At 49.5% G+C, this 12,994-nt stretch overlaps 1 protein-coding gene across 1 annotated transcript in view; it reads right to left on the bottom strand.

Annotated features, from left to right (window-relative positions):
* The window catches only part of LRRC49 (leucine rich repeat containing 49), a 202,688-nt gene extending 190,249 nt beyond the window's left edge, over nt 1-12,439 (bottom strand). The window contains exon 1 of the mRNA XM_082256059.1: nt 12,228-12,439. Within this exon, the coding sequence (XP_082112185.1) occupies nt 12,228-12,266 (39 nt within the window). The 5' untranslated portion in view covers nt 12,267-12,439. The remainder of the gene's footprint in view (nt 1-12,227) is intronic.
* Between the last annotated feature and the right edge of the window lie 555 nt (nt 12,440-12,994).

Consider the following 12,994-nt stretch of genomic DNA (forward strand, 5'->3'; position numbering starts at 1 on the left):
GCGCCTCATACAAAAGAATTTAAATGCACTCCCAATCTCCAAATTTACACATCAAAGTTGGTTTATTGCATGTCATTGAAACTGGAAAGTTATTCAAACATAGGTTAAATAAGATGTGTAGGTAAGACAAATTAGAAAGTCCACAGTTATGTTGCTATATACGCTTTCGTTTTCATAGATAACAATGGCTGACACAACAATTTTCTGATATATTATATTACATAATAGAATATAGAGGTTGGTCTACCCTGAAAGTGCAAGCTTTACCTACTTGTACATTAAATTTCTTCAGCAACTGACTTTCCTTGTTAACGAACAAATCGATAACTGTGGAGATGGTTTACTTTATCAATCACAGTCAAACATTTTAAAATTAAGTTACACAACGTGATTTCGAGGTCTCACAGGCGAAATGCAGTTGTAAAGGCCCGTACACACGATACGAAAATCGGAAGTAAAATTTAGTCCGAGGAACGATCTGCTGATTTTCAGATTGTTAGTATAGTGCTTTCCACAGCCGATTACGAATTTTCAGACGACAAAAACTGGATGTGCAGGCTATAAAATTTTTATCATACGACAACACAACGTCCGATTTTCGTTTGATTAGTACAGTTTTCGTCCGAAAAAAATCGTAACAGCAAGACTAGGCATGCTCAGAAATGAAAGAACACATACAAAACAATTCAAGACATCACATCACTTCTGAAGTTTTTTTTTTTTTTTATAAACAATTTATTGAAAAGAATAAAAAAAAAAAAAAAAAACGCACATTAACAAGTGATGGCAATATAGTACAGTCAACAGACATAAGTACAAATAACAGTGTACATCCAAAATAACCACAAACTGTATCAGGGCGCAGAGAGATGCCATCTGCGGAAGATACTAAAAAATAAACAAAGCAAAAGTGACCCAGCCTCGTACAATACATGGCCAAAAATTCAGTATATTATTGCAAATACAGAGGGCCACTGCGGCGTAGATTAACATCCCCGCCGCATGGGCCGAAACCAATGCGTTACGGGGTTCAGTGCAATCATATGGGGTATTGGGAATCAGGGGGTAAGGGAGTACTGATGAAGGGAGAGAATTCCGACCCCTCAAACATGGGAAGTGAGGATGAGGGCAGACAGGAGGCATGAGAATGAATGTCCTGGATGGGGCACCTCCGAATCGGACACCCCCAAGGGGAACTCACTGTGTCCAGGGCCGGGGGCGCACCACCCATACATGTAGATAGACCGCCCAACGCTGCACACGGGTACGGTAGGCAACAGGAGGTAGGGGAGAGGGGGGTCACAGGGAGAGCAGGTGGGGGTGGAGGACGCCGAGAGCGTCATGAGACAGTGGGGGAAGAGAGCAATAGCATAAGAAGAGGGGGTAGAGGGATAGAGAGAGCACACTAGGTAGGGAGAGCAGAAGGGGGATAGAAAATGGAGAAAGAAGGAGAAGAGGAGTGCGGGCGCACTCCCCCGCAAGACGACCGGGAAGCAAGTGGGGTGTGGCGAGCTAACGACAGACTATGTATTCATCAGGCGACGGTGGTCATCCGATGCAGCAAAGTCGATCCACAGGGCCCAAATGTCATAAAATTTGGAGGGAGTGTCAAGAGCTTGAAACGTGAGATCTTCCATACGGGCGATCCTTCCAACCCTCCGCAGCCAATCAGCTACAGTGGGTGGGGAGGGAGACAGCCATAGGCACGGGATGCACATGTTGGCGGCAGAGATTAAATGAAAGACCAGAGACCTCCTGTACGTCCGCTGAGGGAGGGAGGAATGATGGAGGAGGAATTGTGCCGGGCTGAGATCCGGCGTATAAGTAGTGATACGAGTTATGAGGGCATGTATCGCCTTCCAAAAGGGCTGGATCCGCGGGCAGTCCCACCAGATATGTAGGAGAGATCCTGTATGGAGGCGGCAACGCCAGCAAAGGGAGGGGAGGTCCGCCGACATTTTATGCAAAAGTTCAGGAGTCCTGTACCAGTGTGCGAAGATTTTAAAGCCAGTCTCCTGTGTGAGGACGTTCCTGGAACCCTTGTGAATGTGAAAGAAGATTCGCTCCCAATCATCATCCGACAAAGTTTTGGCGGTGATCTCCTCCCACTTAGCCCGTAAACGGACGAGGCGAGGCGGAAGTTGCAAAGAGATGAGGGAGTATAGTAGGGAAATAAGATGCCGTTGCGGGTCCGACGATCTGCATAGGGTCTCAAAGGGGGTGAGATCCCTAGACCAGCAGGAGACATCAGGGGTATGTAGGAAAAAGTCTCTGAGCTGCAAGTGATTGAAGAAGCGAAGCTGAAAGTCCGGGTATTTCTGTGCCCAATCATGGAGAGAGAGCAGTGAGCCCGCTTGAAAGCAGTGTTCGGCCCTGCATGGAGCGTCGGAGGCAGAACCCTGCGGGGGGATGTAGGAGAGGCCCGGAGGGAAGTCCGGATTTTGAACAAGGGGTACCATAGGGCCAGGCGAGGATGCCAGGTGCAAGGTCTTGCACAGCTTGCGAAAGATTACGATCGTGGGGTTGATGGTCGGGTGCTTGTAGCACACCGTCGGAAAGGAAGGCGTCGAGATCCAGGGCAGGTGTTGAACAGGGATGGGGGAGAAAGAGTCTTCCAACGCGACCCAAGCTTTGACATGATGATGTTTGTGCCAGTCCACCACCCTTGCCAGGTGGCAGGACCAATAGTATCTCTGAAGGTGCGGCAATCCCAGGCCACCCATCTCCTTCGGGGCAGTCAAGACGTCCCAAGACAGCCTGGGGCGTCTCGAGCGCCAGATAAAGGATGTGCATGCGGAGCGATACGAACGAAAAAACGCTGGAGGGAGCTTTAAGGGGACGGCTTGCATAGTGTAGAGAAGCCTAGGAAGAACACTCATTTTGACCACTGCAATCCTGCCGAACCAGGAGAAGGAGCCAGATTCCCATTTGGAGAGGTCTGCTTTTATAGACTGCAACAGCGGCAGGTAGTTGCGTGAGTAGAGGTCAGCAAGAGTTGAAGGGATTTGGATGCCTAGGTATGTGATAGCAGAGGATTCCCAGCGGAAAGGGAAGTTGTCCTTGCAGAACTGTACTTTGCATGGCGGGAGGGATATATTCAGGGCCTCTGATTTTGCGTAATTAATTTTGAGGTTGGATAAGAGACGAAAGGCGTCAAGGTCCCGGAGAAGGTTAGGTAAAGAAATTGCAGGGTTCGTCAAAAACAGCAACACATCGTCGGCGAAGGCCGCTAGCTTATAGGTTTTATGGGCTATAGTTATACCGTTTATATCGGGATTAGAGTTAATGCGGCGGAGGAGGGGCTCAAGGGTAATGATGTATATCAATGGGGAAAGGGGGCAACCCTGTCGGGTCCCATTCGACACGGAGAAGGCGTCCGACAGGCCCCCGTTGACCCGTACCCTAGCCGAGGGCGACGAGTAAAGAGCCCGTATAAAGTTCAACATGCGACCAGCGATGCCCAGAGACTCCAATGCTGCAGTCATGTAGTCCCAGGCAACCCTGTCGAACGCCTTCTCCGCGTCGAGCGAGAGGAAGAAACCAGGAGTGCCAGAGGAAGTCATCCAATGGTGGATGTTGAGTGCCTTGAGAGTGTTATCCCGGGCCTCGCGGCCGGGGACAAAACCCACCTGGTCGAGCGAGATGACATCCGGAATGTGGGGTAGCAGGCGGTTCGCCAGTACCTTGGCGTAAAGTTTGATGTCCACGTTGAGGAGGGAAATTGGCCTGTAATTGGAGACCAGGGACGGGTCCTTGCCGGGTTTAGGAATGACGGTAATGTGAGCTTCCAAGTAGTCCGGGTGCAAAGTAGGGGAATCAGAGAAGGAGTTGAAAGCCGCTAGCATTGGGGAGGACAGGATATCCCCGAAGGTCCGGTAGTATCCCACCGTCAAGCCATCCGGGCCCGGACACTTCCCCGGTTTAAGTTGTTTGAGTGCAGAGTGCAGTTCGGGGGAGGAGATGGGCGCATCAAACTCCGCCAAGGCTTCCGGTGAAAGGGGAGGGGGGGAGTATTTCTGCAAGAATGCCTTAATATGTGCTGTTCTGTCTGCAGGGGGGACTTCAGGGTCTGGGATATCCAGGTTGTATAACGCACGGTAATACGTAAGGAACTGTTGAGCGATAGCACTGGTGGAGGTGACCTTCCCGCCACGCGGGTCCGTGATCGAGTGGATCGTCCTTGCCGCCCGTCGAGTTTGAAGCGCTCTGGCCAGAAATTTGCCCGATTTGTTACCATAGTCATAAAACAGACGTTGCTGCAAAGCGAATTTACGTTGCGTTATAAAGCCCAATTCTGTGAGGAGGTCTTGTCGGGTTTGAGTCAGTTCAGTCAGAGTGTGTGCGGCTAGAGTGAGCTTGTGCGCGCGTTCCAGGGAATGGATGCGGTTAGTGAGGGTAGCAATATGAGCCCGTCGTTCCTTGTTGCGTTTCGCAGCCATGGCAATAAAAACGCCCCTGATGGTGCACTTATGGGCCGCCCACAACGTAGCAGGGGTCACATCAGGCGTGGCGTTATGGGCAAAATACTCTCGCAGAGCAGAGGTCAGTTCCGCGATATATACCGGGTCGGTCAATAGGGAGTTGTCCAGGCGCCAGGAGCGGGAGCGACCAGGGTCGGGCCGTAGGGAGAGGGAGATGGTGATAGGGTGGTGGTCAGACAGAAACATAGGATCAATGGACGCAGAGCGCAAAGAAGAGAGGGCAGCCTGGGAAAGAAAGAGATAATCAATCCTGGAGTATTTATTATGGGGGTGCGAGAAGTACGTGAAGTCCTTGGTGTCCGGGTGCAACGTCCTCCAAGCGTCATGAAGCAGAAGGTCTCTAAGGAGAGTCTTAATTGCTCGCAAGGCGGAGTACGGTAAGGAGGAGGAGCCCGAGGAAACATCCAGGAGGGGGGAGAGGGCTACGTTGAAATCCCCACCCACTACTAAAGTGCCCGCCTGAAATTCAGTCAAGCGAAGAAGCGTTGCCCGGAAAAAGGGTACGGGGCGTTTGTTTGGGGCGTAAATGTTCGCTAGCGTAAAGAGTTGACCACGTATGGTGCCCTTAAGGAAAAGAAAGCGTCCCTCTTGATCTGAGACAGAATCTTGTAGAGTCCACGGACAGTTTTTAGAGACCAGTATAGAAACTCCCTTAGACTTAGAAACGCTGGACGTTGAGTGATAAACCGTCGGGAAGGAGCGATCGTAAAAGCGGGGAGTTTTATCCGAGCGGAAATGGGTTTCTTGCAGAAACACCACATCCGCCTTAGCCTGACGCGCATAAAGCAAAAGCTTAGATCTACGCTCGGGAACGTTCAAGCCCCTGACATTAAGGGAAAGGATTTTCAAAAGTGGGTCCGGCGCATGCATCCCGGGGGAGTGCGCCACACGCCCCTTAGAGGAGGCAGGCATGGTGGTCAGCTTAGAGGAGAGAGAAATAGGGAGGGAAGAGGGGGAGAGGGCAGAGAGGAGGAAGAGCAGAGGAAGAGGAAAAGAAAGAAAGAAGGGTGCGGGGGATGAGAAGGAGAAGGAAGGTTAAGTCGGGGAGGAGGGGGCAAGGGGGAGGAAAGGCTGTGGGAACAATCCGGTGGCAGGAGGTCCTGCCTACCTGTCAAGCACGGAAACAACAATGGGGGAGGTAGTGTTTAAGTGCAATGAGTGCCGTTAAGCTGACAATTGTAGTCAACCGTAACACACTAGGGGGGTTGGATAAAACCTAACCTGGAGGGCACACGTGAGATCCCGTTTCCACACTCGGGTGGGAGAGAGGAAAAAAAAAAAGGAAACAGGAGAAACACGGGTAGAAACAGGAACCAACTGACTGTGTGCCCCGCCGACGGACAAATAAGAGGGGATGCAAAAAGGGGAGAGACATTAACGATGATCAAGATGCAAATGCCCACAGGGATAGGGGAAGGAGTCCCGTATAATCAGTGCAACAGTATAAACCTGGCATGGGGTAAACTAGAGAACCGTCGTGGTGTATAACACATACCATGAAAAGTAGCCGGTCACTCACGTGCCTCCGGGGTCACTGGTGTCACCCACCACAAGGCCAGGAGCGAGTTAGCAAAACATAACCAAAATCTGGAGGCCCCTGGATGGGGCATGGCAGGACCACCCCCCCCGATGGACGTCCGTCACCAGGGAGGGTGGGCCCCCCACTACTTACAACATTAGCATTGTAAGGTCACTAAAACATAGACACATATTATGAAGTCCATCCTCCAAGCATATATCACACAAGAGAGGTCCGGTCGACTCCCCGGGGGCGGAAGGGATCCGCCCGGAACAGGCAAATCCCCCCCTGCACGACCCCGGGCAGCCCACCCGACCCCCCAAGCTAGCATTATCCAGGGAAATATCAACACATTACGATAAACATTAAATTAGGCAACATTGCTATTGTCAACAGCGCCACCACATCCCGCGGACCACCTGAATAGGGTATACCTGGCATGTCCGATAGAAACCGAAAACCCAAAATCCAAAATCCAAAAGCCAACCCTCCCCAACCCAACCCCCACCCAGTGCAAAAGTAATCCGGTCCATATAAAGCACCGCAGCAGTCGGGAAGCCTGCAAGGTCCATAACCACTAGGCTGTGGTAACCGGGGGGGCGGGGTAGTAAAAGGAAGTCCAACAGAGGTAAAGCGACCATTAGTCAGCAAATAGCATGAACAGGCAGGGCACATAAAGGGTCTACGTTGCTGCGGATGCCAAGAGGCGAGATCTAAGCGGCAATATGCCAGTGCCTTGGGGGGGGGGAGGACTAGGGAGGGGGAGGCTGGCCGCCCGACCCTGGCAAGCATGGGTGGGCATATATCTGCGTTCAACGGTCAGGAGGGCAGGACAGTTAGAATACAGGGGCGCTGGACAATACATAAGCATTGAGTCAATGAGCAGTCCGAGGATGTTCATAAGGCACATCGGCTAGGCACGTGGAGCGGAGGTAGGACGGATCATAGCCAGCCAAAACATGGGACGAGGAAACAAATAAACGTGGGCTCCATGGATAAAGGGGGAGAGTGGCCAGTCCAGTGAACTACGGGAGAACAAGGAGTGGGCAAGGGAGCATATAACGTGAAAAACAGTGATACTTGCCAGACGATCATTGGTGTCCCGACCATCAGTCACCTTGACGAGGCTTCCTTTGCTTGGGAGGTTTTGTGGGACTCGCCGCCAATGGTGGTATCTGCAGAGCTGCGAGGGGCCTGAGTGGTGAGGGTGAACGAGGACGCCTGAAACGAGAATCATGGGCCTCCATAGGTTCCTCTCTGGGCGTTGGTGCTGCTGGCGGACCCCCACGGAATGCAGCGTACCAGTTAGGGACATCAATCAGCGGGAGCCCCATGGCGGCACAGAAGTGTGGGAGTTCCTCCGGGACCCTCAGGAGAGCCGTACGGCCTTGCGCGGTGGCTGACAAGCAAAAAGGAAACTTCCATTTATATGGTATCCCCTTCAGCCTCAAGGCTTCCAGCAGAGGGCGCAGATCTCTGCGGTGCTGCAAGGTTATGCTGGAGAGGTCTTGATAGATGTGAATAACAGCACCCTCATGTTCCAAATTGGCCCTGTTCCTGGCCTTTCGCAAGATCTCCTCTTTTAATTTGTAATCCACTAGGCAGCAGACCACGTCCCTGGGAGGGTCGCCATCCCTGCCCCTGGGGCGCAGCGCACGATGTATCCGCTCCATGTCTATGGGGGATTGCATGGGGCGATCAAGGAGGGTATTAAAAATACCTGTGACAGCAGGGGCGACCATGTCGGGTTCCACAGATTCGGGGAGACCACGTACCCGCAGATTGTGACGTCTACCCCGATTGTCCAAGTCCTCCATATGCCGTTGAAGCTCCCTAAGCTGCAGGGAGTGAGAATCCACCGCACGTGTGACAGACCGTAGCACTCTGTCATGCTGTGCTGTGACAGTTTCCATGCCCTGCACTCGGCCGGTCAGGCTTCTCATCTCCTCCCTCAGGTCATGGATCGCAGAGCCCAGCGTGTCCTTAATGTCGGCTGCGATCATCCGGAGGTCTGCCATCGTCACCGAGGGAGGAGGGGGGGTCGGCATAGCGGGTGGATCGGTGCCCGAGGCCGTAGCCGCAGCATAGGAGCGAGCAGGCTGCGAAGTTTGTGTGGAGGAGGGCGCCAAGCTGCCTGTGAGCGCCATGTTTGTCCCCTGGGTCCGGAACATTTCAGGGATGCTTTGGCTCAGCTGAGCCCCTGTGTCCCTCGGGGAACGTGATCGGGTGGCAGAGGAAGCCCGGGAGGTGGATCCCATCGTTGTCGGGCAGTGAAGCACCCGGGTCTCTCCAGCTTATGGATGCTGTTGTCCGTGTCGGCGGGAGCGCAGGGATCAGGCAGCCATCTCCATGCGAGGTCAGACCACGCCCCCATCACTTCTGAAGTTGAATTCTGTCGTACGGGAATTTTCATATGAAAGTAACCTCTTCACTTTCGATATGAGACTAACATGCAACAAAAACGGACAAACGATCATTCGATAATTTGATCGTGTGTACGAGGCCCTAAGCCACCTTCCTTAAGGGTGTATTCACACTATTATTGGCTCATTTGAGCTGCCAAAAAAACTTTTAAAATAAGAAAAATCATTTTTTTTAAAGATGTGGACTCCTTCCAGCTGGGGGCCAGAGCAGTTACCCCTTTGACCCCTTTATAAATATGACCCTGAGAAAATTGACCCTGCACTATTCAGCACTATGTGCCCCAGGACTAAGCCCTGACCGGCAATGTAAGGGGCCGCTACATTGACTGGCAACGTAAGGGGGCGCTACGCTGACCGGCAACGTAATGGGGCCCTACGCCAACAAGGATATAAGGGGGCCCTACGCTGACCAGGATATAAGGGGGCCCTACACTGACAAGTATATAGGGGGGCCCTACGCCGACCAGGATATAAGGGGGCCCTACGCCGACCAGGATATAAGGGGGCCCTACGCCGACCAGGATATAAGGGGGCCCTACACTGACAAGGATATAGGGGGGCCCTACACTGACCAGGATATAGGGGAGCCCTACGCTGACCGGCAACGTAGGGGGGCCCTACACTGACCGGCAACGTAAGGAGGCGCCTAAATTTCCATAGATAACAATGGCTGACACAACAATTTGCTGATATATTACATAATAGAATACAGAGGTTGGTCTACTCTGACAGTGCTGGCTAGATCTACTTGTACATAATATTTCTTCATTAACTTACTTTGCTTGTTAAAGTGGTTGAAAAGTCACAGGGTTTTTCACCTTAATGCATTCTATGCACTAAGGTGAAAAACCGTCTGTGCTGCAGCTCCCCCCAGACCCCCCCCCCCCCCTTAACTGAGCCTGATCTGATTCAGCTATGTGCATGAGTGCAGCGGCTCAAGCTGCTGTCTCTCTCCTCATATGACAGATTGATAGCAGCGGGAGCCATTGCCACAGGAGCGGGGGGGGGGGGGGGGGTTGTGGAAGAGTCCCGCATGGGTGCTTCCAGGGAAAGCAGCTTTCTGTGAGGGCACCCGATGAAGAGGAGGGGTGTGGAACACAAATGGGACACCCCAGAGGAAGAGGATTAGGGCTGCTCTGTGTAAAACAATTGCACAGAGCAGGTGAGTATAACAAAAAAAACAAGAGGGTTTACAACCCCTTTAACTAACAAATCGATAACTATGGAGATGGTTTACCTTACTCAATGACAAGTCACAAACTTTAAAAATAAATGACACAACCTGATTATGAAGTCACACAGTTGTAATGCAGTTGTAAGCCAGCAGTGTGAGGGGGCGCTACACTGGCCAACAATGACATTATAGTGTTCACCCTCTGTGTGTCTTTTTCTGGTCATCATTATTTCACCTTTAATGTTTTGATTATTGCTGGAAAAAAATGATATATATATATATATATATATATATATATATATATATATAAGTACACCCCTCACAATTTAGTAAATATTTTATTATATCTTTTCATGTGACAACACTAAGGAGATTACACTTTGCTACAATGTAAAGTAGTGAGTGTACAGCTTGTATAACTGTGTTAATTTGCTGTCCCCTCAAAATAACAACACACATTATTGTCTAAATCACTGGCAACAAAAAGGGAGCACATCCCTAAGTGAAAATGTCCAAATAAGGCCCAATTACCCATTTTCCCTCCCTGATGTCATGTGACTCATTAGTTTTCCAAGGTCTTAGGTGTGAATGGGGAGCAGGTGTGTTAAATTTGGTGTTATCACTCTCACTCTCTCATACTGGTTGCTGGAAGTTCAACATGGCCCCTCATGGCAAAGAAATCCCTGAGGATCTGAAAAAAAGTATTGTTGCTCTACATAAAGATGGCCTAGGCTATAAGAAGATTGCCAAGTCCCTGAAACTGAGCTCCAGCATGGGGGCCAAGACCATAATGCGGTTTAACAGGACAGGTTCCACTCAGAACAGGCCTCGCCGTGGTCGACCAAAGAAGTTGAGTGCATGTGCTCAGTATCATAGCCAGAGGTTGTCTTTGGGAAAAAGACGTTTGAGTATATATATATATATATATATATATATATACACACACACACACATACAGTGAGGCCTTCAGCTCGTCTGCATTGTTGGGTCTGGTGTCTCCCATCGTCTTCTTGACAATACCCCACAAATTCTCTATGAGGTTTAGGTCAGGCAAGTTTGTTGACCAGTCAAGCACATTGATATCATGGTCAATAAACCAAGTATTGGAAATTTTTGTAGTGTGGGCAGGGGCAGGTTCTGCTGGAAAATGAAATCAGCATCTCCATAAAGCTGGTCAGCAGAGGGAAGCATGAAGTGCTCTAGAATTTCCTGCTAGAGGGCTGCGCTGACTTTGGACTTGATAAAACACAGTGGACCAACACCAGCAGATGACATGGCTCCCCAAATCATCACTGACTGTGGGAAATTTTGGATCATTTCATTAGGAAATCAATGTCCCAGAGTCTGGAGGAAGAGTGGAGAGGCACAGAATCCAAGTTGCATGAGGTGCAGTGTGAAGTTTCCACAGTAAGTGATGATTTGGGGAGCCATGTCATCTGCTGGTGTTGGTCCACTGTGTTATAATAAGTCCAAAGTCAGTGCAAGCCTCTACCAGGAAATTCTAGAGCACTTCATGCTTCCCTCTGCTGACCAGCTTTATGGAGATGCTGATTTTATTTTCTAGAAGGACTTGGCACCGCCCACACTGCCAAAAGTACCAATACCTGGTTTTTAATGATCATGGTATCACTGTCCATCAAACTCGCCTGACCTAAACCCAACCCCATAGAGGGGTCAAGAGGAAGATGAGCGACACCAGACCCAACAATGCAGATTAGCTGAAAACTGCCATCAAAGAAACAAGAAACCTGGACTTCCATAACATCTCAGCAGTAAGCCAACATTTCTGTATTTAAAAATCCTTTTTTTTTTTTTTTATTGGTCTTATGTAATATTCTAATTTTCTGAGATACTGAATTTTGGGTTGTCACTAGCTGTAAGCCATAATCATCAAAATTCAAAGAAAGAAATGCTTGAAATATATCACCTTTTGAATTGAATTATTGAAATATATTAACTTCTTGATGATATTCTAATTTTGTGAGATGCATCCGTATGTCAAAAGCAAGAGATGTCTAAAAATGTATTCTCTCTGGGTGTCACACCTGCTAGAATTACCAAATTATTTCTTTGTGTTTATAATATTCTCAGATCTCCAATGTAGTGACCCTGTACCATGAGATGCAGAGTATTCGAGGTTCCCTGAGATCTGACAATGGCATGGATAATAAATAGGAAAGAGATAAAACACTGCTTTGTGTGTATAGTATAATAATACATAATAATGTAACAATGTGAGGTCCTTAGAAAATGATACATGCAGGTGTGAGATCCTGGGAATGACAGAATGTGATACAATGTATCAATGTATTCTAGTATAGTGGAAGGAATACTGGTTACAGATTATACATACATACTGTATAGGAAATGATGGATAATCCTGGTTATTATAATAAAGGAAATGACAGATGATCTGGGATATATATATATATATATATATATATATATATATATATACATACACACAGTATATGAAATGATAGGTGATCCTGGGTATAGATGATATATATATAGTAAATAAAGGGTGATCCTGGTTATCGATTATATATACAGTATATGAAATGATAGGTGATCCTGGGTATAGATGATATGATCGGGGGGGCACACACACAGTAGCGGGCGGTACTCACATTGGAGACGATCCTCCCTCGGTATTTCCCGGGCAGCATGTCTCATAGTGAGGTGTAATGAGGGTCAGAGGAGGATACTCCGGCAGTGGCGCCCCCTCCCGCTGGCACTCGCTCTCTGTCTCCCACACAATGCGAAGATGGTGTCCTCTACATCGCTGTCACCATAGAAGCCGCCCGCCTCCCTTTCCAATCCTCGGGCCACGCCCCATCACGCCGCGTGCCGGTCTCCATGGTGACGGGTAGCTGTCACACTCCCCAGCTGTAGGGAGGAAAGATGTTCGTTACTTCCGGTTCTGTATTGTTATGGAGAGATGGAGATTGTGCAACTCAGGTGTTGCAGAGCAGAGGGGATTTCTGTGACTGGCTGCCTGGAAGAGCTCTGTGATTGGCAGTGTGATCTCCAGGTGGTGATCATTTTATAATACAGTGCTGGAGACATGAAAATGTTACAAATCTCAGTCATTGTTTGCTGTGTCACCGCCCCAAAATCATGGAGGTCACCCCTATATATCCCAGTACACAAGTACCACTTGGGTTTGGACCGAATCTACAGGGGTGTAGGGGTGGGCTGCACACCCCCACCCCAGCATCAGGAAGTGCAGGGGCCAGGGGACACCACACAGCCTGTGCAGCCCCTATGTGTCACATCACATCATTCATTTCCATGGTGAGGGGGGGCTGACCAGGGTGCATGGTGTCATTAGATACTATGGTGCCAGAGGCCACTATGGAACTAGATGATGGTGATCCTGGGCACAGAAGAGGAC

Source organism: Pelophylax lessonae (assembly GCF_965119305.1).
Source record: "Pelophylax lessonae genome assembly, chromosome: 4".
NCBI classification, from domain to species: domain Eukaryota; kingdom Metazoa; phylum Chordata; class Amphibia; order Anura; family Ranidae; genus Pelophylax; species Pelophylax lessonae.